The following is a 27,278-nucleotide window of genomic DNA, read 5'->3' as shown; positions in this document are numbered from 1 at the left end:
TTCATATGATAGCTAGACATGCAAACCTGTAAACCTAAAATATGGTATGGCATTGAGCAGTGGAGCAGTTTATTGGGAAAACGCCTAAAATTTTTGAATGATGCTCCTGTGCCCTCAAACTGCCTCCATCTGCAGTAGATTCTTACACTTGACTGAACACAGTCATTCACAAATAAGCAGTAATAACAAAAGCAAGCCAATGAAGCATCATGAGTTTGTGTATGATTTATATATATTTTAAATGATTTACTCTGATCTACACAAAAGCAACAGAAAAAAACAAACAGAAAAAAAAATCTTATTTTCAAATGAATTGATGAGACACATTTTAAAAACAAACATCAGAGGTTGTGAAATTGTGGATTTCTGGGAAAACAAGTAATCTTACAGTAAGAAGAACCTGAAAGAGTCATACTGAGAAATGTTTGTTTATGTGGGTGTTTTTTTTCTACTACAACTCCTGGCAAAAATTATGGAATCACCGGCCTCGGAGGATGTTCATTCAGTTGTTTAATTTTGGAGAAAAAAAGCAGGTCACAGACATGACACAAAACTAAAGTCATTTCAAATGGCAACTTTCTGGCTTTAAGAAACACTATAAGAAATCAAGAAAAAAAGATTGTGGCAGTCAGTAACGGTTACTTTTTTAGACCAAGCAGAGGAAAAAAATATGGAATCACTCAATTCTGAGGAAAAAATTATGGAATCACCCTGTAAATTTTCATCCCCAAAACTAACACCTGCATCATATCAGATCTGCTCGTTAGTCTGCATCTAAAAAGGAGTGATCACACCTTGGAGAGCTGTTGCACCAAGTGGACTGACATGAATCATGGCTCCAACACGAGAGATGTCAATTGAAACAAAGGAGAGGATTATCAAACTCTTAAAAGAGAGTAAATCATCACGCAATGTTGCAAAAGATGTTGTTTGTTCACAGTCAGCTGTGTCTAAACTCTGGACCAAATACGAACAACATGGGAAGGTTGTTAAAGGCAAACATACTGGTAGACCAAGGAAGACATCAAAGCGTCAAGACAGAAAACTTAAAGCAATATGTCTCAAAAATCGAAAAATGTACAACAAAACAAATGAGGAACGAATGGGAGGAAACTGGAGTCAACGTCTGTGACCGAACTGTAAGAAACCGCCTAAAGGAAATGGGATTTACATACAGAAAAGCTAAACGAAAGGCATCATTAACACCTAAACAGAAAAAAACAAGGTTACAATGGGCTAAGGAAAAGCAATTGTGGACTGTGGATGACTGGATGAAAGTCATATTCAGTGATGAATCTCGAATCTGCATTGGGCAAGGTGATGATGCTGGAACTTTTGTTTGGTGCCTTTCCAATGAGATTTATAAAGATGACTGCCTGAAGAGAACATGTAAATTTCCACAGTCATTGATGATATGGGGCTGCAATGTCAGGTAAAGGCACTGGGGAGATGGCTGTCATTACATCATCAATAAATGCACAAGTTTATGTTGATATTTTGGACAATTGAAAGGATGTTTGGGGATGATGAAATCATTTTTCAAGATGATAATGCATCTTGCCATAGAGCAAAAACTGCAAAAACATTCCTTGCAAAAAGACACATAGGGTCAATGTCATGGCATAGGGTCAATGTCAATGAGCAGATCTGATTTGATGCAGGTGTTAATTTGGGGGATGAAAATTTACAGGGTGATTCCATAATTTTTTCCTCAGAATTGAGTGATTCCATATTTTTTTCCTCTGCTTGGTCTAAAAAAGTAACCGTTACTGCCACAATCTTTTTTTCTTGATTTCTTATAGTGTTTCTTAAAGCCAGAAAGTTGCCATTTGAAATGACTTTAGTTTTGTGTCATGTCTGTGATCTGCTTTTTTTCTACAAAATTAAACAACTGAATGAACATCCTCTGAGGCCGGTGATTCCATAATTTTTGCCAGGGGTTGTACACAGGGGTGCTTCCACCAAACTTGCTGGATATAGATTTACTGCAGAACTGCCCTTACGGGGATTTGTTTTGGCAAAGCTCAAGGTCACTGGGCTCAAAGGCCAAAATTGTGGTTTATCTGTTTGTTTGTTTGTTCTCTGAGTGTTGGGAAGGTGTCGTAGCACGGACCCACAACAGGGGGCGCAAAGGAATGGACAATGAATAAGCCAAAAAGTAACAATTTAATGTTGTGACAACACACAACTAAACACACAAGATCAGTAAAGTCAATTAGCACCAGGTGACGTGTGGGCAGGCTCGAAGATAGAAGACCCCCGACGAGAGATGAGCCACGTCCCACACGGCTTCCACCACCAACGGCCTGAAGAACACCGGAGCCGCCAAGTCCCGGCCTCTGTCTTCGGCTGTCGACCCTGGTACTGCTGGCAGAAAACAAAAACAGTTCTGGATGAGTGTGAATTCGCACACTCAGTAATCCACAGTCTGCACTCAGTTAGGAGGGAGCACCTCCACCTCCAATCACACACTCGTGCAGCTCCTGTTTAAACCACTTATCTGGTTTGGGGTGTGAGGCGAAGCCGTCGCTGTCACACCAAACGCCAATCCCACAGATAAGGACAAACACCACAGGATAACGGCTGCAAAAGAAGTTCAGATTATCACTCAACGATATGAGTCAGCAGAGAAAATTACCTCTTCGGTAGTTGATTTCTCGGCGAGGAGGTGGAGTTGCAGTCCGGCCTTTATGGTGATGGTGATGATGATGAATGAGTGACAGCTGGTGTTGAGGATGAGTGACAGCTGTCACTTCTTCTGGGTCTGGCGCCCTCTCGTGCTTGGAGCCCGCACTCCAAGCAGGGCGCCCTCTGGTGGTCGTGGGCCAGCAGTACCTCCTCTTCAGCGGCCCACATAACAGGACCCCCCCCAACGGGCGCCTCCTGGCGTCCGACCAGGCTTGTCCGGGTGTCTCTTGTAAAAATCGGCCAGGAGGGCCGGGTCCAGGATGAAGCTCCTCTTCACCCAGGAGCGTTCTTTAGGTCCATACCCCTCCCAGTCCACCAGATATTGGAACCCCCGGCCCTTACGACGGACGTCCAGGAGCCTGCGGACTGTCCAAGCAGGCTCCCCGTCAATGAGCCGGGCAGGAGGTGGCGTAGGTCCAGGAGCACAGAGGGGCGAGGTGTGGTGTGTTTTGAGGCGGGACACGTGGAACACAGGGTGGATCCACAGTGAAGCTGGGAGTTGGAGCTTCACTGCGGCCGGGTTGATGATTTTGAGAATCCTGAAGGGTCCTATGAATCTGTCCTTTAATTTTGGGGAGTCCACACAGAGAGGGATGTCCTTCGTCGAGAGCCACACCTCCTGCCCGGGCTGGTATGTGGGGGCCGGGGAACGCTGGTGGTCCGCATGGGTTTTGGCCCTCGTCAGGGCCTTTAACAGGGCAGAGCGGGTGGTCCGCCACACCCGGCGGCACCTCCTGAGGTGGGCCTGGACCGAGGGCACACCGACCTCTCCCTCCACCAGCGGGAACAATGGGGGCTGGTACCCCAAACATGCCTCAAACGGGGAGAGGCCGGTAGCAGACAAGACTTGGCTGTTATGGGCATACTCGATCCAGGTCAGAAGGTGACTCCAGGCCGCCGGATGCGCGGAGGTGACGCAGCGAAGGGCCTGTTCCAACTCCTGGTTAGCCCGCTCTGCCTGGCCGTTTGTCTGGGGGTGGTACCCGGACGAGAGACTCACGGTGGCCCCCAGCTCCTTACAGAAACTCCTCCAAACCTGCGAAGAGAACTGGGGACCACGATCTGATACAATGTCCGATGGTATCCCATGCAGCCGCATGACGTGGTGGACCAGGAGGTCTGCCGTCTCCTGGGCCGTCGGGAGCTTCGGGAGGGCCACGAAGTGGGCCGCCTTGGAGAACCGGTCCACTATCGTGAGAATGATGGTGTTGCCTTGGGACGGTGGGAGGCCCGTGATGAAGTCCAGGCCGATGTGAGACCAGGAGCGGTGAGGCACCGGCAGGGGTTGGAGGAGTCCCGAGGTCCTCCGATGGTCTGCCTTGCCCCTGGCGCAGATGGTACAGGCCTGGACGTAGTCCCGAACGTCGGTTTCCAGGGACAAGCGCTGCTGGACCACTGCCACGGTCCTACGCACTCCGGGATGACAGGAGAGCTTTGATCCGTGACAGAAGTCCAATACGGCAGCTCTGGCCTCTGGTGGGAGGTACAGTCTGTTCTTGGGGCCGGTCCCCGGGTCCGGGCTCCTTGCCAGGGCCTCCCGGATGGTCTTCTCCACGTCCCAGGTGAGGGAGGCCACGACAGTGGACTCGGGGATGATGGTCTCGGTGGGGTTCGACAGCCCCGCCTTGGCTTCCTCTTCGTGCACCCGGGACAACGCATCCGATTTTTGGTTCTTGGTCCCGGGGCGGTACGTGATCCGGAAGTCAAAGCGCCCGAAGAACAGAGACCAGCGGGCTTGCCTGGGGTTCAGATGGTCACTCCAGGTCCGGATGTACTCCAGGTTCCGATGGTCCGTAAAAACCGTGAAAGGCAACGACGCCCCCTCCAGCAGGTGTCTCCACTCTTCAAGAGCCTCCTTCACCGCGAGGAGCTCCCGACTGCCGACGTCATAGTTCCGTTCAGCTGGGGTCAGCCTGCGGGAAAAACAGGCACAAGGATGGAGAACCTTATCAGCCTCCACGCTCTGGGACAGCACGGCTCCTATCCCTGAGTCAGAGGCGTCCACTTCCACTATGTACTGGCGATCAGGATCAGGCTGCACCAGAACTGGTGCAGTCGAGAACCGGCGTTTCAACTCCTTGAACGTGGCTTCGCACCGATCCGACCAGGTGAAGGGGACCTTGGTGGAGGTCAGGGCAGTCAGGGGGCTAACTACCTGACTGTAGCCTTTAATGAACCTCCTGTAGAAATTTGCAAAGCCGAGGAACTGCTGCAGTTTCCTGCGGCTTGTTGGTTGGGGCCAATCTCTCACCGCCGCAACCTTGGCCGGATCAGGGGCGACGGAGTTGGAGGAGATGATGAACCCCAGGAAGGACAAAGAAGTGCAGTGGAACTCGCACTTCTCGCCCTTCACAAACAGCCGGTTCTCCAACAACCGCTGTAGGACCTGACGTACATGCTGGACATGGGTCTCAGGGTCCGGGGAAAAGATGAGTATATCGTCCAGATATACAAAGACGAACCGATGCAGGAAGTCCCGCAAGACGTCATTTACCAAAGCTTGGAACGTCGCCGGGGCGTTAGTGAGGCAGAACGGCATGACCAGGTACTCAAAGTGACCTAACGGGGTGTTAAATGCCGTCTTCCATTCGTCTCCCTTCCGGATCCGAACCAGGTGGTACGCATTTCTAAGATCCAATTTTGTGAAAATTTGGGCTCCATGCAGGGGCGTGAACACTGAATCCAACAGAGGTAACGGGTATCGGTTGCGAACCGTGATCTCGTTCAGCCCTCTGTAATCAATGCATGGACGGAGTCCGCCGTCCTTTTTGCCCACAAAAAAGAAACCAGCACCCATCGGGGAGGTGGAGTTCCGGATCAGCCCGGCAGCTAAAGAGTCCCGGATGTAGGTCTCCATTGATTCGCGTTCCGGACGTGAGAGGTTGTACAACCTACTGGACGGGTACTCAGCGCCCGGGACCAAATCGATGGCACAATCGTACGGTCAGTGCGGGGGAAGAGTGAGCGCCAGATCTTTGCTGAAGACGTCAGCAAGATCGTGGTACTCCTTTGGCACCGCCGATAGATTGGGGGGGACTTTAACCTCCTCATTAGCCGTCATGCCGGGAGGAATCGAGGATCCTAAACACTCCCGGTGGCAGGTTTCGCTCCACTGCGTCACAACCCCGGACGGCCAATCTATCCGGGGATTGTGCTTCACCATCCATGGAAATCCCAAAATCACTCGGGAGGTAGAAGGTGTTACATGGAACATGATCTCCTCCCTGTGATTTCCAGACACAACCAAGGTCACAGGCTGTGTCTGATGTGTGATTAACGGAAGCAGGGTGCCATCTAGTGCTCGCACGGGCGTTGTAGTTTGACCGTTTGGGGCAGTCCTTCTGCATGTGCTCACAAGAGCCGCAGACAAAACACTCCCCGCGGGCCAGCCTCCTTTGTCTGACGTTTGTCTTAACTTTGGCCCTGCTCGTGTCCATAGCCTCCTCAGCAGGGGGAGCTGTAGCCACACGGAGCTCTCTGGCAGTGAAGCGTGGGGACAACGTCACCCTTTCGGAACCGGAAGGGGGAGGGACGGCTCCTGCCCGGTCACGCCCCCCGGCCTGCTCCCGACGATGCTCATTCAAACGGTTGTCTAAGCGTATAACCAAATCGACAAGCCCGTCAAAATCCCGCGGTTCCTCCTTAGCCAGCAGGTGCTCCTTCAGGACCGGAGACAGTCCATTTCTGAAGGCGGCGTGGAGCGCAACGTTATTCCAGCTGGACCTCGCTGCCGCGATGCGGAAGTCGACTGCATACTCGGCTGCGCTGCGACGCCCCTGTCTCATTGACAGCAGCACGCTCGAAGCGGTCTCGCCTCTGTTGGGATGGTCAAAAACTTGTTTGAACTCCCGTACAAACCCAGCGTAAGACGTTAGGAGCCGTGAATTCTGCTCCCAAAGCGCCGTAGTCCAGGCGCGTGCCTCTCCTCGAAGCAGATTAATAACATAAGCCACCCGGCTGGCGTCTGACTCGTACATGACAGGACGCTGTGAAAAGACGAGCGAACACTGCATGAGGAAATCTGCGCACGTCTCAACACAGCCTCCGTACGGTTCCGGAGGGCTTATGTATGCTTCAGGGGACGGTGGGGGGGGTCGTTGAACGACCAGTGGAACATCTGTTACGGGCCCAGGACCAGCAAGAGGAGTGGCTGCAGCAGCGCCCTGATCGCGCGCTTCCACCCTGGCGGTGAGAGCCTCCACCCTCCGGTTAAGGAGAACATTCTGCTCGGTCACTAAATACAGCCGAGCCGTGAAGGCGGTTAAGATCTGCTGCAGCTCACTCAACACGCCTCCCGCTGATGCCTGCGCTCCTGGCTCTTCCATTGGCCGTTCAAGCTCGGGTTGACACCCCTCGGAATCCATGACGAATGGCCGAGAAATCCTGTTGGGAAGGTGTCGTAGCACGGACCCACAACAGGGGGCGCAAAGGAACGGACAATGAATAAGCCAAAAAGTAACAATTTAATGTTGTGACAACACACAACTAAACACACAAGATCAGTAAAGTCAATTAGCACCAGGTGACGTGTGGGCAGGCTCGAAGATAGAAGACCCCCGACGAGAGATGAGCCGCGTCCCACACGGCTTCCACCACCAACGGCCTGAAGAACACCGGAGCCGCCAAGTCCCGAGTCCCCAGGTGGCCTCTGTCTTCGGCTGTCGACCCTGGTACTGCTGGCAGAAAACAAAAACAGTTCTGGATGAGTGTGAATTTGCACACTCAGTAATCCACAGTCTGCACTCAGTTAGGAGGGAGCACCTCCACCTCCAATCACACACTCGTGCAGCTCCTGTTTAAACCACTTATCTGGTTTGGGGTGTGAGGCGAAGCCGTCGCTGTCACACCAAACGCCAATCCCACAGATAAGGACAAACACCACAGGATAACGGCTGCAAAAGAAGTTCAGATTATCACTCAACGATATGAGTCAGCAGAGAAAATTACCTCTTCGGTAGTTGATTTCTCGGCGAGGAGGTGGAGTTGCAGTCCGGCCTTTATGGTGATGGTGATGATGATGAATGAGTGACAGCTGGTGCTGAGGATGAGTGACAGCTGTCACTTCTTCTGGGTCTGGCGCCCTCTCATGCTTGGAGCCCGCACTCCAAGCAGGGCGCCCTCTGGTGGTGGTGGTCCAGCAGTACCTCCTCTTCAGCGGCACACATAACACTGAGGTCCTTTGGCCAATTTCTACCAAACACAACATGTGCATGAAAGGCAACTTCAGAATAGCCCTTAAAGGGTTGGTTTTGGCCAAAGGTAAATCATTGGTTCAAAGGCAGAAATTATGTTTTTTCACTCTGTTGTCCTCCAAACCCGGCACACATACTGCAGTATATGGGTTCTGGAATGACCCACGCAACATCAAAGTTACCAGGGGTTGAATCTTGCGAACCATTTATCTGCTGCACCAGACAGATGGCTACTTTCTACAGGTGGGGTGGTCTGGTTGTCTGCTTGAGTGGTTGGCATCCAGGACCCATGGCGGTTCCATTCTCTCATTGATGTGGTGATGTACAACTGTAGCACAAGCTCCAAGGCTAGACTTAAATCACTAGGGTCAAGGTTATGTCTGTCTGTTTGTTTGTTCAGACATTCATTTTCTGTACCCGCTTACTCCAATCAAGGGTCATGGGTGGGGGGCTGCAACCTATTCGAGTAGTAGGGCAAATGATGGGGTATACCCTGGACATGAAGCCAGTCTATCCCAGGGCCACAGCTATGGTCATTTCATTTATTTATTTTTTTAAAGTTTCCAATTCACCTAACCTGCATGTCCTTATGTGGATTTGAGAACTCCCCTGGTAGATTGTCAGATTGCCCAAGCTCAGTGTTTCCCAATTCCCAGGACCCAAGTACTGCAAATTTTCCATTTGGTTTTTATCTACTCTGACCAGATCATCAGGTGTGTTCAGACAATCAACAGCAAGAGAACACACCTGATTTGGCTTGTTATGCGCAGTTAGAACATAGATACATTGAAAATACACAGTACTTGTGGTCCTGATGACCAGGATTGGGTAACACTGCCATAGCTGTTACTGCCTTCATGCCAAAGGGTACTATTACTTGGTTATCTAACATCAGAGTACACAGAAGATAAATCTTTTATCTCCCATACAAATTATTTATTTCAAAATCCAAGGACTTTTAAGAAATTGGCATTTAATTCAGATGTAGGTGCCAGTGTCTTGATATTTTGTTGGTCTTTTTTAGCAAACCAGCATATACCCTGTTCTTAGTGGGACTCAACATCTTTCCTCAGTAGTGGATACAAAAAAAGAAAGAAAATCACTGACTGCATTCTGGGCCACGGCAAGACATTTGTGGATTGTCTTCAATGGCTGTCAAAATAAAAGCATCAGTAGCCCATTCTGAACAGCAAGGCAACAACTGACATTCCAGAATCAAGGAAAGAAATATCTGCCGGTGGGAGTGAGTACATACATGGAGAAGAGGAAGATGGAGGAGGGGAACAAGACAGGGGAACAAGAAAGGGGCCGTTTTCTTTATTACAGGCTCATCTCATACAAAGAACAGATGATGGAGGCTTGAATGGAAGACAGAAAATCCAAGCACTTTGCTTTTATATTGAAAGAGGGCTTAGAGGAAAGCTCTGCGTAAACAATATGTGAGGGTGGATTTGCTCTGCATCAGAACAACTTACATTTGCATCCACATGAAGCTGAATATTCAAACCATAGACTTTGCTCTCCTGTTACTTCATAACCAGGCATCACAACAACATAGCAAGCTGGCATACAGCAGTAAATAAATACGATGACTTGAAAACAGAAACAAACTGAACAAGTGCCTCTCAGTGATGAATAAAACAAATAACAGCTGAACACCTAATGCTGGCGACTTTCGAGGTCTATTTGAACTAAACCAAAAGACCAAACTCTTTGTTTGTGTGTATATGTGTAGGTGAATATACATGAATGAGTGTTCTCTGTATCCACTGGGACACATATGGTTTGTGTGTTCAAGGAAGCTGAACCCAAAGTCAGTGCAATAATAAAAGGCACAGCTTTGTAATTTCAGCAGGGTGGTATAATCGTGACACTGGATGCACACGGCTGTACACATTCATATGTCAAACATACACCTGCTGTCACCTCACTGCTATGACAAATAAGCACTCGCAAAAGAGATTGTATTAACAAGCAGAACTGTCCCTTTGTAGAAATCTAATAGATCTCAGATACATGGGCGCAAGTGGAAAACAATTTTTGACTGAACATTTTCCCTCTGAAACGCAAGTGCACACTCCCTCTCTGAGAGTTTACCATATGATATCACTAGGCAGGGTGGGTTTGATTCAGAGACTGAAATGAAAACATCATCTTCACCACCAAAGCTATCACCTCCCACCTATCCTGGATTCCAGAAAACTCTCAGGGTGTGACTAAAGCTGTCTAAAGAAGAGACAGCTGCTATTACTACTGCTACGTTACTGCTACTTTCAAAAATGAAGAGGTAAAAAGTTCAAAGGAAAAAGAATAGAAAAGTATGACAACAACCTTTTACCACAACTGGTGATGATAATGCAGCACAAAAATGTTTCTCCCCTCAAATGCTACAACAATTACTACTACTACTAAAGTGCTCAATAGCCTATGTTACAGATGTAAAGATTATGTTACAAAGTATTGAGCTGAACTTTTGTTATTGACCAAATACTTATTTTCCACCATAATTTACAAATAAATTCTTTAAAAGTTGATGGCGCAGCAAAAGCGCCTTCATGTTGAAGCCTCACAGGACATGCTGGGACATGCCCAGCTCTTCCACCATTCGGAAGATTCAGACGGTTTTCGGTGGCTTTTCAGTCGTGTGACTATCCAAGAAATTGTGGACGAGGTGAGCATGTCACAACATGTCCTGTGGGGCTTCAACACGAAGGCGCTTTTGCTGCGCCATCAGCTTCATGCCGATGAATTTCGCTGCAACTCTTTTCATGGCCAAATCTTCTGTCACAGTGGAATGTGCCAAAAAAGTGCTGATGTCCGCCTCTTCCGCAATTTCTCGGATAGTCACACGACATCATCACAGCGTTCACTTTGGAAATGATCCGGTCATTTCAGCATGCTGATAGCCGACCGGAGCACGGCGCGCTCTCCACCATTGTGCGGCCTTAAACCGGTTGTACGGCTCCTTAATCTGTGTGATGCCCAGAGGATCGTCACCGAAAGCCGTCTGAATAATCCGAATGGATTCCACCTGGCTGTCGCCCAGTTTCTGGCAAAATTTGATGCAGTCGCGCTGCTCCAGTTGTTTCGCCATTTCCTTGCAAAGAAAAAACAACAAGAGACTCCACCCATCCTCACACAAAGGCTGCTTACAAGCAAATAACGCAACCGACAGGCGTGAAAAAAAATCACGCATGCGCACGAAGGTTCAAGGTTGGCTCATGCAAGCACACGTGATTCAAATCCATCAGGTTTTTGAAAAAAATAAAAGGTCGGATACTTTTCTAACAGACCTCATATATATGCCTCCTGGCCCATATTCTGAATTCATAGATGAATTTGGTACGTTCATCTCTAACTTGTCAAATAATGCAGATAACATTCTGATCGTTGGCGACTTTAACGTTCATATAAATAAGCCTTCTGATCCCCTCTGCAAATCATTTATGGAAACTGTGGATGCATTAGGATTTTGGCAATGCATTCAGGACTCAACACACATTAGTGGAAATACCCTGGATTTGGTTCTCACACGTGGTATTGCTGTCACGAATACTGACATTATGCCTCTTACATCAACAGTCTCTGATCACGCACTTATTAAGTTTACAGTTTCGCTGTTGTGTTTAGTGGAACACCAACCATATATATCACTATGTCAATGCATCAACTCCTCAACTAAGACTGATCTTGAAGCAAGACTGCTTGATGTCTTGGCTTCACATTTGGCAAATACCCAATCAGTACAGTCTTGTGGATAGTTTAAACTCAGTGCTCAAAACTACACTCGACATGATTGTGCCACCTTTGTTTAAACCGCACTCCCCCAAAACACAGTCACCTTGGTTCAGTGATTACCTGCATGACCTCAAGCATAAGGCTAGAGGTATCGAACGGAAATGGCGTAATTCAAAATTAGAATTATTCCACCTTGCGTGGCGTGATGCTATCTTAGACTATAAGCATGTATTACTGCCTACAAAGCAGACCTATTACTCTGATCTGATCAACAAAAACAAGCATAACTCAAAGTTCTTGTTCGACTTGGTGGCAACACTTATTCATGGACATCCACCTGTAGTTCGCACTCCTTTTACAGCACAAGATTTCCTGGATTACTTTGAGAAGAAAATAGAAGACATTAGGTTAAACATATCCCAGCATGCCTTAACCCAGCCACTACATCCTACTATTGAGGTGGGCACCATTACTGAGGTATTACCTAGCTTTACAGAATTTGAGAGTATCTCTCTCAGCATGCTGATAAAACTCGTAACGTCAGCAAAAAGCACAACCTGCTTATTTGATCCTATACCAACAAAACTGTTTAAGGACCTGTGGTCCACTCTTGGGCCAACTGTACTGGAAATTATTAATCTTTCTTTAACTTCTGGATCCTTTCCTAAATGTTTCAAATCTGCAGTGATTAAACCATTACTTAAGAAACCTAACCTTGGCCCTATTGTATTGAAAAACTATCCGCCGATATCAAACCTATCATTTTGCTCTAAAATTCTGGAAAAAGTGGTGTCACGGCAGCTCGTGGACTATCTTACTGAGAATAATCTCTTTGAGCCACTGCAGTCTGCTTTTAGAAAATATCATTCCACAGAGATGGCTCTCACTAAAGTGGTGAATGATCTTCTGCTTGTAATGGATTCGGACACCGCATGGTTCTTGTGCTGTTAGATCTCAGTGCTGCATTTGATAACGTGGATCATCATATTCTACTTGATAGGCTGGAAAATTATTTTGGGATTACTGGAAGTTCCCTTGCATGCTTGACGTCATACTTGACCAGTCGGTCTCACTGTGTTTTGTACAGCAACACTACTTCTAACCTAAGTGACATGAAATTTGGGGTTCCACAGGGGTCCGTCTTAGACCCCCTGCTTTCTCCCCTTTATATAGCACCCATTGGGCACATATTGCGGCACTTTGGGATTACCTTTCACTGCTATGCTGATGATACTCAGTTATACAGGCTGATAACTGCTGGTAATCTCATCCACATGAAATCCGTAGAAGATTGCCTTGCATCAGTGAGAAGTTGGATGTCTAGAAACTTCCTACTTTTAAACTCTGATAAGACTGAAATGATGCTTCTTGGTCCAGTGAGACATCAGCATCAATGTGACCAGTTAACACTTAGCCTAGGCTCATGTGTCATATATCACACTGACAAAGTGAGGAACCTTGGGGTAATTTTTGATCCTTCATTGTTCTTTAACATCCACATTAGAAATATTATGAGGACTGCTTTCTTCCACCTGCGAAATATAGCGAAGATTTGTCCCATCCTGTCTATGGCTGAAGCTGAGACCCTGATCCATGCATTTATCTCTTCTAGATTGGACTACTGCAATGCTCTATTTTCTGGTTTACCGCAGTGCAGCATTAGGGGTCTCCAATTGGTTCAAAATGCTGCAGACAGACTTTTGGCATCTTTTCACTGGCTTCCTGTCCCAGTGAGAACAAATTTTAAGGTTCTGCTACTAGTCGACAAAACTGTTCACTGACTGGTACCTCCCTACCTAGCTGACCTAATTAAACCTTACGTACCAGCCTGGGCTTTTCCGTTTTCAGGGTGCAGGACTACTTTATGTCCCTAAGGTGAATAAGAAGTCTGCGGGTCATAGAGCATTCTCTTATCGTGCCCCTGTTCTGTGGAATGATCTCCCCTCAACAAAACAGTCAGATTCTGTGGAGACTTTCAAGTCCAGACTTAATACACACTTATTTTCCCTTTCGTATGGCTATCATACTGGCATAGTACAGTTCTACGCTTTTTATTATTTTAATTCATTTTATTAGGAAACAGAGCGTGCTGCGGCCTCAACTTTACCTAAATTCTGGGTCTTTTAGTGAAGCTTAGGGCTAGTGGCCGGTGATCACCTTTGTATTTCCTGTTTTTCTTCTTGTTTAATGCTGACAAATTAAACTGTATTTCTTGTCTTTCTGATGCCTGATTTGTTTTTTTTTTAAGGTGCAGCACTCTCCAGAGATGGGTGTGGTAATTGTGCTGGAGACCCTCCTGTCCTGTCCACTAATAGATGCACCTGTATATTCGTTGTGTGAATTGTTCTGTAATTTATGTCTGCAGCATGGCCCAAGCAGAGGGTCACCCCTTTGAGTCTGGTCTGCTTGAGGTGTCTTCCTCAGAGGGAGTTTTTCCTTACCACTGCTGCTCTGCGGAGTTAGTAAGGTTAGACGTTACTTGTGTGAAGCACCTTGAGGCAACTCTGTTGTGATGTGGCGCTATATAAATGAAAATAAATTAAAGTTATGAACCAAAATTTGATGACAATATATTATCATGATGGTTTTATTGTCCAACTCTAGTCTACAGAGAAAGGTCCAAAAAAAAAAAAATCATCCCACGAGTGATGGTTCTCTTGGTGAAAATGCCTCACTGATGGATGAGGTCAGAGAAGAATGAACAATCTGTTTTGAGGTGATAGAATGACAACAGTACCTCACACAAGGATTTGTGCAAACCAAAGCACAACACTTTGAACTTCGAAGCAGATGGGCAAAAGCAGTGGATTACACCAGGGGTCTCTCTTGTAAACTAACGATAAACTGGATTGGGGGAGGTGATGGTCTAGTGGTTAAGGTGTTGGGCTTGAGACCAGAAGATCCTCGGTTCAAATCCCCGCCTGACTGGAAAATCACTAAGGGCCCTTGGGCAAGGTCTTTAATCCCCTATTGCTCCCGGTGTGTAGTGAGCGCCTTGTATGGCAGCACCCTGACATCGGGGTGAATGTGAGGCATTATTGTAAAGCGCTTTGAGCGTCTGATGCAGATGGAAATGCGCTATATAAATGCAGTCCATTTTGGACAATAGAAAATGAGAAAAAACATTGCCTGGTCTGACAAATTTCTTCAATTTTAGTGAGATGGGTAGGTCAAAATTTGATATAAAAGCACAATGGATCTGTCTTGGGTAGTGTCAGTACCTCAAGCTTCAAGAAAGGAATCGTTCTCTTCAAATGAAAGCCAAGCTGAATCTTGCAACATATCCTGAACAGTGATGAAATAAAGCAGTACAAACTCTGAGACACAATTCATTCACTGAAACTCCCAAATGGTAGCACTGTCTACAAAGTCAGTCACAGCCTTGAGCTACAGACCTCGCCAGAGGCTCAAACTTTATAATTCTCCAAAGTTGTGTGATGCCACAGCTCATTATCACAGTTATGGAATGAACACTCTGTACTAAATGGTGAGTTAAATCAGTAACAGGCAGAAAAATCTATCAACAGAAAGTCTCACGAGAAAATGGGAATTTTATATTCTGTTTGACTGAAACCCTAATTAAATATCAAGTTAAAACTTATTACTGATCAATCAACAATGAAATGACACCCTCATTTCTTCTTTTAAAACACTACATTTCTTCAACCACAACAACGAACTAAAGTAGTTTCGTTTTCCAAAAACAGGACGCTATAGGTGGGTAGGTTTTTGTCAGGCTGTGATGATAAATCTGACTGAAATGATTAAGACTTTATATTTTCTCTGTGTGTGAATGGTTTTAATATTTGCAACAGTCTGAACTGTTCACATGACTGTAGCTTTCAGTTCTTCAACCAACCAATCAATGGACAGCATCAATGGATGTATTTTGACTTATGAGTAACTTACAAGAAATGTATGTCAACAATCACATAATTTACCTACAACTTATGGCCCACGAATACAGGATGTATGACTCATACGCTGGCATACGTTGTGGTCTTAACTTATACAAAACTTACCCATAACTTCTTTGATGTATGCTAGTGTTTTTAATATGGTCGGCATATGCTGGCTAAATCACCAAGGTGTGACAGGGGTGTGAAATGCAGCTTTATTGTCATGGTGACTTCTTTTTAAAGTAACAAGTGTTTAAATCTCAGTTGCAATTTACATTTCCATGAACAGTGTTTAATAACAGCACACAGCCTCTGCCATCTATAGACGGAATATACGCGTTGCTGCTTTGTGCTCCACTCTCTGGTGCAGCAAGACACAAGTGTCAGGATACAAGCACTGAAATATTTAATCCACAATATCAGAAAGCTGAAGACAGAATGTTCACTGATGTCACTGAGAACATTCAGTTCAGCGAGTGTCCGCCTTGTCTTCCCCATACTCATGAGCCGAGACCTGAGGGTCCATTGACCCGCAGAAAAAGATGACTTTTCCTGAGTTTTGAGGAGTGGTGGTGGTGGTGTGCAGGAAGACCTCTTCCTGAAAGTGGTATATAATGAAGTTATTATTCTCTTACTAGACAATGTACAGTAGTGTTCAGAATAATAGTAGTGCTATGTGACTAAAAAGATGAATCCAGGTTTTGAGTATATTTCTTATTGTTACATGGGAAACAAGGTACCAGTAGATTCAGTAGATTCTCACAAATCCAACAAGACCAAGCATTCATGATATGCACACTCTTAAGGCTATGAAATTGGGCTATTAGTAAAAAAAAAAAAGTAGAAAAGGGGGTGTTCACAATAATAGTAGCATCTGCTGTTGACGCTACAAACTCAAAACTATTATGTTCCAACTGCTTTTTTTTAGCAATCCTGTGAATCACTAAACTAGTATTTAGTTGTATAACCACAGTTTTTAATGATTTCTTCACATCTGGGAGGCATTAATTTTGTTGGTTTGGAACCAAGATTTTGCTTGTTTACTGGTGTGCTTGGGGTCATTGTCTTGTTGAAACACCCATCTCAAGGGCATGTCCTCTTCAGCATAAGGCAACATGACCTCTTCAAGTATTCTGACATATCCAAACTGATCCATGATACCTGGTATGCGATATATAGGCCCAACACCATAGTAGCAGAAACATGCCCATATCATGATGCTTGCACCACCATGCTTCACTGTCTTCACTGTGAACTGTGGCTTGAATTCAGAGTTTGGGGGTCGTCTCACAAACTGTCTGCGGCCCTTGGACCCAAAAAGAACAATTTTACTCTCATCAGTCCACAAAATATTCCTCCATTTCTCTTTAGGCCAGTTGATGTGTTCTTTGGCAAATTGTAACCTCTTCTGCACGTCTTTTATTTAACAGAGGGACTTTGCAGGGGATTCTTGCAAATAAATTAGCTTCACACAGGCATCTTCTAACTGTCACAGCACTTACAGGTATCCAGACTGTCTTTGATCATCCTGGAGCTGATCAATGGGTGAGTCGTTGCCATTCTGGTTATTTTCTATCCATTTTGACGGTTGTTTTCTGTTTTCTTCCACGCGTCTCTGGTTTTTTTGTCCATTTTAAAGCATTGGAGATCATTGTAGATGAACAGCCTATTTTTTTTGCACCTGTCTATAAGTTTTCCCCTCTCCAATCAACTTTTTAATCAAACTACGCTGTTCTTCTGAACAATGTCTTGAATGTCCCATTTTCCTCAGGCTTTCAAAGAGAAAAGCATGTTCTACAGGTGCTGGCTTCATCCTTAAATAGGGGACACCTGATTCACACCTGTTTGTTCCACAAAATTGACGAACTCACTGACTGAATGCCACACTACTATTATTGTGAACACCCCCTTTTCTATGTTTTTTTTACTAATAACCCAATTTTATAGCCTTAAGAGTGTGCATATCATGAATGCTTGGTTTTGTTGGATTTGTGAGAATCTACTGAATCTACTGGTACCTTGTTTCCCATATAACAATAAGAAATATACTTCAAAACCTGGATTAATCTTTTTAGTCACATAGCACTACTATTCTGAACATGACTGTAACTGCCCTCAGCATTTTGAAAATAAATGTATCCACTGGCATTTTTATTTATTTAGTTATTTTTCTGAAATCCAATCCATGAATAAAAAAATGTGATCAAATCTGAACTGTGAGGTTTTTGATTGGTTTGATGAATTACAGACAGGTACAGAGGAGAATTTTTAAATATGTTGCTGTGATTTGTGACACAACAGACAAAAGAATTACGCAGTTTCTCCAATCACCACCACAGGTGCCTATAACCTTTCTTTGACTGTCATGGGTGTCTTGGTGTCCGTCAGGTTTTAAGAATTGCATACTCTACACAGATTCAAGACACAAGATCATAGTTTTTATGTCTGGGATTTAATTTACATGTCATTAAGAAATACATACAGTGATGTGGAAATGTTAATGTATTAAACCCTGACTTGTCTTTAAAAACTCTGGGTGTAAAACGGACTCTAGATTTTTTTAATCAAGGCACATAACTCTGGTGGAGCCTGCTCTGTGCAGGAGTCTGGTGGAGCCTGCTCTGTGTACACCTGATCCTGTCAGATCTCAGAAACTAAGCAGTGTGGCATCTGGTTAGTACTTGGATGGGAGACCTCTTCGGAACACCAGTGGCTCTGTGTGTGTTTTTCTGGGTAAAACTGGAGTTACATCAGGAAGGGCATCCGGGGTAAAACTTGTGCCAAATACCAATGAGGATCTGGCTGTATCTGCTGTGGCGACCCCAAACAAATGGGAGCAGCTGAAATGACAACACACATAACTCTGGTAAAATGGGCCTAACTCCAAGGATATGATAATATGCATATTAACAACCAACAACAAGGACTTGCACCAGGTTTTACATAATTCCTCCTAAAACAGTGAGCGGAATTGATTTGAGAATGCTTATACCCTTATTGGGACAACGGTCGGACAAACAGACAGACAGACAGACAGACAGATTGAAATCGTAATGACATAAACCCCCTTTGGGCCTTCAGTCAGCAGGGGATAAAAACTGTCCAATTACTAATATACCTGACTATACACACCACAATACTGAGATGCACCTTAATATTAGATAGCTTCATGTTGGATGCATGATACACATAAGTGCATAATATTACCACAAAACAAATTAAAATACAAAATGTGACAATGAAATAAAACTAAAACACAAGGAAAAATTCAGAGCTTTCATAACTCTGGTTTTACACCGGTTGTCTTCCTCCAGTGTTGGCAAAAGGACCAAGATGGGGCTGGTAGAGGGCAAAATTAAATGTCTGAATGCATCAATGTTCTATTGGACATCCCCCACCCCCACCAAAAAAAAAAAAAAAAGCTGCACTCACAATACTGACTAGTTTCACAGCTTGTAGCAGAATTTTGCTTCAAATGGACTTTCAATGTGAAGCAAATACCTGAGTTAAAAAAATGTCTATTTACATGTAAATTTTTATTGTGCAATCTCCAACCTTCAGAATACAATCTACCACCAACAGCAGAATAGAGGCAAGCAGGAAGAATAATATCTAAAGTTTTGACAAGAGCAATCTTTGGAAACATGCTTTGAATCAGGGCGAACTGTTGGCTCTTCTAACGTAAGTGAATTTCTTTTGACTTCTCTGTTTTTGTTGCTTGGGGTCACCACAGTTAATCTAGTATGGGTCTACACGTTGGTTTGGTACAGGTATTACACTGGATGCCCTTCAGAACCCAAAGCCAGATGTGTAAAGTGAATGATGCCCAGGTGGACTCAAACCAGACACCTTTATGTTTATGCTACCTCTAAACATCAAACTAAAATTTAACACTTTACCTTTCTGGAGACAAACCATCCAATATAAATGTGAGCCAATCAATGCAGTGTGAGGAAAAGCTGACAATGTGGGTCTAAACTTTAGTTTTGTGTCAAAGTGACCAACCAGTATTTCTTTATTACTCTCTCTCTAAAGCTTCAGCTTTTACGACTCCACCTGTGGACCTAGGGTGCTGTGGGACTGCTGAGATCTCCACTATAATAACCTGGCACAACTCAACTCTGCTCTCCAAAAACAATCATGTCAGAATGGATTAGACCTACAGCATAAACTAACTGAACAAACTATCAATTAATCCAAAAGCAAAGCAGTGACACTAACCAGATAATAACATTTATATAAAACTGACACAAGTACAAACAATGCATTAAACTGAAAATCTCTCCCATTCTGCATGTTTCCTGTCCGGATATTGGCCTGCATTATCATCAATAAATCATGTTGTGCAGTCAGTATCAATAATTATGATTTCAGATCAATGGTTTGATAGTTGGACTGCTTCATGTACCAAGAGAGACGGTGAAGTAAAAATAAAAAGCAGCATGAGACTTCAGATGATGTTTTTATGTGTGTTACAAAACTGGCCCAACTCACACTGACAACCAAGAAATATTAAGACCACCTGTGCCTCTTGTGAAACAGATTTGCCAAGCAAATCCCTGTTGATTTCACCAAACATATTTGATGCTCATCAAAGTCAACTAAAATGTGGATTATGCTAAATACAAAACAAAATTTAAACTGTAATATTGCTGATGGTCCAGGGATTCTGAACCATTTGGATTTATAACTAAACTCTCTGGTGTCGCAGATCATCTGTTGCCTTTATGCACTCTTCAAGTGCTACCGTATTTGGCAGGAACACAATTTGCTTTCAGATGTGGTAACTTCTGTTTTTTGGCAATTGTTTGAATACTGTGTTTCAGAGTAACTTCATTTTGTTGTGGTGCTTATTTTCTATTGACATTTACCTGTTTTCCTATTTGTGAATTATGTTAACATTATTATGAAAACATTTTTACAGCAAAAGTCAAGCTTCTACAACCCATCACATTGTTCAAAAGATGCTGAAATTTGTGCCAAACCTAACAAGTAACCAGTAACAAATCTAGTCATTGCTTGAGGTCAATGGTTTATGTCCAAGTCTCCCAACCACACAACAAGACAACCAACAAAAAGATTTGGTGCTCTACTCTCTGGTACAGCTCTATGCACGTGTTGAGTTGTAAGAATAGAAATAACTGCACCTTACTGTCCTTGTCTCCTTTACTTCCCCAAAATCATGAAAATATCAGCTGATTGCTGTAATTTGTTCTGTGATAGAAAATCCCATGATCCTCATCACTCCACAAGAACAGGCTGCTGCTAGTAGTATTGTAGTGAAGGCTGAGAGGAGGCACTGTCAACAACACATGTAAGAGACAGAGGCCACACTCAAAACATTACAACAACTACATATCTACAGTAAAAAAAAAACAGACAATGTGAGCTTTGAGTGTACTTTGGTTACATTTATCCACATGAAGCAGGTATCTGATTCACAGCCAGATTTATTTCTATGTCTAACACACACACACGCACGCACGCTCACACGGGAGAGTACAGAAAGGGGCTTTCCCTTGGCTCCACATGCCTCTTATTTAACCAATGAATCCTACTATTTATATCTCCACTAAAATCCAGTTACATTCACATAAAGCTATTGGAGCAACTCTTACCATTCTGTGGAGAACACGCCATAGCTTTGTGTTGCCTGAAGGATTTTCTCTGTTCCCTACTGCATGTTGCCAAAGCCTTGTCCTCACAAGCTTAGACCAAAGATAAAGATGCTTTAAAGAACATGTATACTTCTGTCTTGTATCAAACTGAAAAGCAACCTGGTTTGTTGTCTTGAGTTTGAGGAAGATAAGGAAGATAATTTTAGAAATTTTTTATACTGAGAAGCCTGATTTACTTTTTGCATTTGAAAACAAATTAAACTGTGTGAAATACCATGGGGATGAATACTTTTGCAAGCCACTGTAATAAACATATAGGCATTAGCAGCATACAGGCAGGTGCATAAGTATGTGGACAGTGCCAACATTATTTTTACTTTCTCTCCATAGTTTACTGAAGCAAGTCCTGAATATGTGCACATTTTCATTTCATTTAATGTTGTTTACATAGAAAGCTGGAAACACTGTTGGAATTTAATCACTTTTTATATGGGGTGGACCATTTTTAAATGACTGGAAAGAATTAGCCAAATATAATATGAACTGCTGTTTCTAATACTTGATGTCAAGTCCTTTGCTGTCATTGACTGCTTGGATTTTACACAGAGTAAACATCAGACGGAGTATTTCTTTGTTCCACTGCTAGACTTCCCTTGCAGTCCTCTTCAGCTCAATAGTGTTCTTGAGGCAATTTGCCCTCACTTTTATGATGTTATCATTGTGAAATTGCCATTCTTGTCTCCTCTGACAAACTTATTGTGTCATCCTGCACTTGACATATTCTGGGCTGTTTCAGCATCCCTCAGTTTACTGTGTTTTTAAGAATGCACAAAACAGCTGGTTTGGCCAAATCTAATGGGCTGACCATATGATGGGTTTGGTTTGGCTTTTCAGACCATTTATTACATGTTTCACTGTCAGTGCCAGCATTTGGGAATTTATGAGGTTTGATTATCCAGATATTCCTAAACTGGCTACTTAGGAGTCCACGAATGTGCACTGTTAGCCTTTCCTGCAACTGACCGATTACTTCACTGAATGGATCACATCCATTTATGTATATGAGGTTCAGCTGCTGTGGAGTGACTGAACAGGACTCTCTGGACCTAATTTGGCCAGTTTAATGAGTCCAGTATTGAAAGAACCATAGATTTTGAATAGGCGTGGGATGAACTCTGTTATCTCATGCATAACTCAGGACCTCACTTTGCTGGATGACAGGGCATCTTGGAGAGAGGTTGGAGGTACATCTGGGTGAAGGTGAGCTGTGGGAAATCTTCTGCCCCATTGACTAATCTGGCATCAATGTAATCACTGACTTACAGTACTATGGCAGTCTATTTCCCTGGACCTCTAATCTTTACCTGGTTGTAGTTTTTTTTTTTTTTTAATATACCGCCGCTATGAACACTAGACAATTATCTCTCATATTTGTGTAATTGTGGTATCCGCACTTAGTGCGCATACCCATTATTTACTTTCAACTTCAACATGCTGCACTAGATGGTGAAATAACAATATCCAACTTTTCATGGAAGTTATAATTCATGAAACAATCACCTTTCCACTTACTACCAGATAACTCAACACCAACTAATCTTTATCCAAGTGAATTATTATCATATATTATGAACCTGAAGCAGATTAGCCTAAAAGCTCTCACCCAATGCATATAGGCATTTAGGTAATCCTCACAGCTCTTAAGCAATCAATACCCCATTGAACTGCTGTCAGTTGCAGCTCTGGTTTTCCACTGGGTTTTTTAAGCCTACCATCAACATAATGTTGGGATAATTTGCTACCGTTGCATTCAAGATTGACACAGCAGACTGTGACATTTGTCAATTAAAATGGGAGCAAATATTTTCTTTTTCTCATTAAAAAAATTAGGGAAGTTTCTCAGTCTTCACTCAGTGTTTCTGTAACACTAAATTTATACTCACAGGATGAAGACTGTGACCAGCATATTTCAAAAATGCTCCAAGGCCAGAGTAGAAAAACTATATTCTCATCAAGGTCTTACAAATTGTTGTGATATGCAAAGAAAACCAAGGAATGTGTGAAGCTACTTCAAGTTTCAAAAAGACTTTTAATATGATTAACAAAAAAGTAAAATTTACCTTAAAGACAAACATCTCTCTCCTCAGGATGGCCAAGGTGTTGAAGCTTCCGTCACAGATGTTGGGCTTTGCATTGGGATGGGATGGTCTGTCTCCTGATGGTAGTCTTGGAGGTCGTGTCTGCCTGTCTGGTTTACGGGGGTCTGAAGGAGGATAGGAACGAGGTGGGAGAGCTGTTGGCAATGGCTTGGTGGGCTGGGGAATTTTATCAGGAGGTCCTACAAAAGACAACAAAACACATGTAATGTAATCATACATAGCATCACCTAAAATAATTAATTAGCTTTTAGGCCACCGTGTACCCAATATCTACTACTGTAAACAACAGGTTGGTCATTGTCGTATCCCAAGGTTTTTGAAATGAAGTAATATCTCCACCTGGTGGACATTTACCATTAATCCCGGGACAGTAGAATTAATGCAGGTCCAACAGTATTTGTGGTTAACAGAATTTCTGACACACCTTACTTGATAACATTTCAGCGACTATTATTGTACTCAATGCCTTACCCTGTTTTACCATTCTAAAATTGTAATCTCATAACATCCAGTGCAGATCAATGAAATAATACAGAAATGTATACACTTTAGCAAATACTTAGTCTTGTGCTGTATACTGTTGCAATTATCAGAGCAGCCAAACAACATCTGGATTACATTTAGTGACATTATATTTTTCATGCAGGCAAATCAACACGAACCATTTTTAGTTGCAGCAGAACCCAAAACTAAGAAGCAACAAACCTGGCAACAAAGTCATGGGAAGGGAATAGACTCATGTTATGAGATAAGCTATTAAAATGAGATGACATCATACTAAACTCAGTGAGCAGAATTTGACATTTGTCCCTAAAGCCAATTTTTGAGAATCAGCTCACTAAACCACAACACATAGTTGAACACCACAGAAAATAATAATAATAATAATAATAATAATAATAATAATAAAAACAAAAAAGATTAAAATACACATAATAGATTTATGGAATGAAGTGTAAAAGTACATATAAACCTAAAAACTCATGAAAAATGAAAGCCGTCCTTTCATTTAACATTCATGAATTACACAACAGAAAGGGAGAGTGAGAAGCAGAAAGAGGGCAAGTGAGTGGGTGGTGTGTATGAATAACTGAGCACATGACGATGCATGAATAACACGTTAAGTGTGAAAGTGAGGATATGAGCTGCCATGTGTTGAATGGGGCCAACAGATGCAAGAATAGATGACTGAAAATGTGGCAAACAACCATCGTCCCCCAAACATTTCAGTGAGTAGCTGTAGCACAAACATGAACAATTAAATGACAGATCTGCAACAATTAACTGATTCATCGATTATTAAATTAATGCCAACAATATTTGCTAATAGATTACTAAAAAAGTTGGTAACCACAGTGGCTTAGTGGTTAGCACTGTGGCCTCACAGCAAGAAAGTCATGGGATTGCGGCGGGTGCTCCAGTTTCCCCCCACTTCCAAAGACATGCTGGATAGGTGTATTGGAAACTTTAAATTGACCTTAGGTATGTGTGAGTGTGAATGAGTTTGTTTGTCTCTATGTGGCCCTGCGACAGACTGGCATTCTGTCCTGCCTGTCATCCTATGACTGATGGAATAGGTTTCAGCCCATCATGACCCCTAGTTGGAGTAAGCAGACATAGAAAATGGATGGACGAAAGTGATAAATCACTTCTTTTTTCAATGCCCAAATTCTAATTCCTTTTAATGTTCAAATAATTAAATAGATGAGAATCACAAGAATAATCAATTCATCAAAAAATAACTGATATACTGATTACACAAACTGCATAAATGATTCAAAGTCAGTGAAGAGAGAATTAAAATGACTAATAAGTAACTGACTGACAAAAGGAAAGAGTAAACTAGAGCACTGTGCTTGTAGAGCGCAACCCTCCACCAACACTACTTTCCAATTCGACAAATTTTTACCTTGGAAAACAATTTTCATTGTGAATGTCCCAGAAGTGGCTTTTCAAAAGATAAAATATAATACAAAATATAGATCAAAAGGGCTTTTCAATGTACTAATCAAATATCCACTAAAAATGCAAAACGGATCAAATGCAGATCAAACTTATTCATTGAGAGTGCCAATTTGCACCTCACATTGAAGTATGACTGAATGATTGGGACACATCCGATTAAAGATGTAATGCAAAATGTACACCAAATGGGCTTTTCAATATTAAAGTCAAATGCCAAAAATACACAAACTGGATCAGATCTGGATCAAACTTTGTCAGGTTTTAGTGAATGTCAGTCTGCACCTCACTTTCAAATATGAGAGTGATTGGGGCATGTTTGATTAAGGTATAACATAAAATATACATGTAAATGAATGGGGTTTCCAATGTTAAATTTAAATGGCCATAAAATCTGGAATCCGGATTGGATCCAGATCAAATTTTGTCAGTTGATAAAGGCTACCATCCTTCATAAGGCCCCCAAATATAATTTCCTGACTTTGACCTTTGACCTTGAAAATTTAATATGTTCCTACCTTTCAGGATATGAATCCTCTGTAAAAAAGTTCACAATGAAATATGGAAAATTGTGGGTTACAGGCTGTTCACAAGTAAACAAACAGACAAACTGGTGAAAACATAACCTCCACCCAACTTTGTTGGCAGAGCATCAACAAAATAAGTCCAACTAATCAACAAAGAAAAAACTAAGGACATTCATATGGCAGCCCATCTCTGGATTAAGCTGCCAAAAGAGACAAGCTTCCCAGTACACAAACCTGATCTCGTGTTTTCCACAGGTTGACAATTTATTCTTTGTGCTGTGCAGGACAGTGCAGCATGTGGCAGCGTGGCTTGGCGTGTGATGAGCGGGTTCAGAACAAACTAGTCCAGTGCAAGTTTATCAATTCTATTTATTACAAAACAAAGTCAATATTGTAAAATAATTTACAAATTTACACATTAACCCTCTGCATATGTAACTTCAGTTTTCAATATCACTGAATGGAAAACCAATTAGAAAATAAAAATGTAAATCAGGAAAGCTTCCTTCAAGGCCACGCCACCAACACACATGCCGTGCACTCCCTGAGAAACTAGAGAGGGAGAGAGAGCAAATGAGGAGTAAACAGTGTTTAATCTGCAAAATAAACCATTATCTCCTGAATGTTTCACAGCAATTACAAACACAGACACCTCTTAAAAAAAACATGAAAAGATATATTTTTGTCATTGAAGGCTTCAGCAAAGCTCTCTGTTCTGTGAACATGCTGTTAAATTTGACACAGACCTGTATGCCTCCACGAGTGAAGATAAATTTGGACTTTTAGGGAGCCTTATGTATATTATACAAATAATGAATGTTTATGAGTTCAATGGTATGAATATTTTATGAGGTGAAAGCTGGAACATACCATTCAACTGGGCTTCGCCTTGTTGAATGGTATGTTCCAGCTTTCACTGAATCAAATATCCATTCCATTGAAAGAATGTAAAAACATTCATTATTTGTTTTATATAACGGCTAAAATAGATCCTTGTCATTTTATATTACACTCAACAAAAATATAAAAGCAACACTTTTGGTTTTGCTCCCATTTCGTATGAGATGAACTGAAAGATCTAAAACTTTTTCCACATACACAATATCACCATTTCCCTCAAATATTGTTCACAAACCAGTCTAAATCTGTGATAGTGAGCACTTCTCCTTTGCTGAGATAATCCATCCCACCTCACAGGTGTGCCATATCAAGATGCTGATTAGACACCATGATTAGTGCACAGGTGTGCCTTAGACTGCCCACAATAAAAGGCCACTCTGAAATGTGCAGTTTTATCACACAGCACAATGCCACAGATGTCGCAAGATTTGAGGGCGCGTGCAATTGGCATGCTGACAGCAAATGCTCACATTCGCTGGCGTTTGGCACGTTGGAGAGGTGTTCCCTTCACGGATGAATCCCGGTTCACACTGTCCAGGGCAGATGGCAGACAGCGTGTGTGGCGTCGTGTGGGTGAGCGGTTTTCTGATGTCAA

General features: G+C 43.1%; 1 protein-coding gene across 1 annotated transcript in view; it reads right to left on the bottom strand.

Annotated features, from left to right (window-relative positions):
• LOC117511393 (matrix metalloproteinase-16-like) overlaps window positions 1–27,278 on the bottom strand; it is a 542,347-nt gene that overhangs the window by 162,798 nt on the left and 352,271 nt on the right. Inside the window, 1 exon segment of the mRNA XM_034171438.1 lies at window positions 23,256–23,473. Within this exon segment, the coding sequence (XP_034027329.1) occupies window positions 23,256–23,473 (218 nt within the window).

This window comes from Thalassophryne amazonica, chromosome 1 (assembly GCF_902500255.1).
Source record: "Thalassophryne amazonica chromosome 1, fThaAma1.1, whole genome shotgun sequence".
Classification (NCBI taxonomy): domain Eukaryota; kingdom Metazoa; phylum Chordata; class Actinopteri; order Batrachoidiformes; family Batrachoididae; genus Thalassophryne; species Thalassophryne amazonica.
Note: the sequence above shows the minus strand (reverse complement) of the source record. Positions and strands in the feature narration are given on the sequence as shown.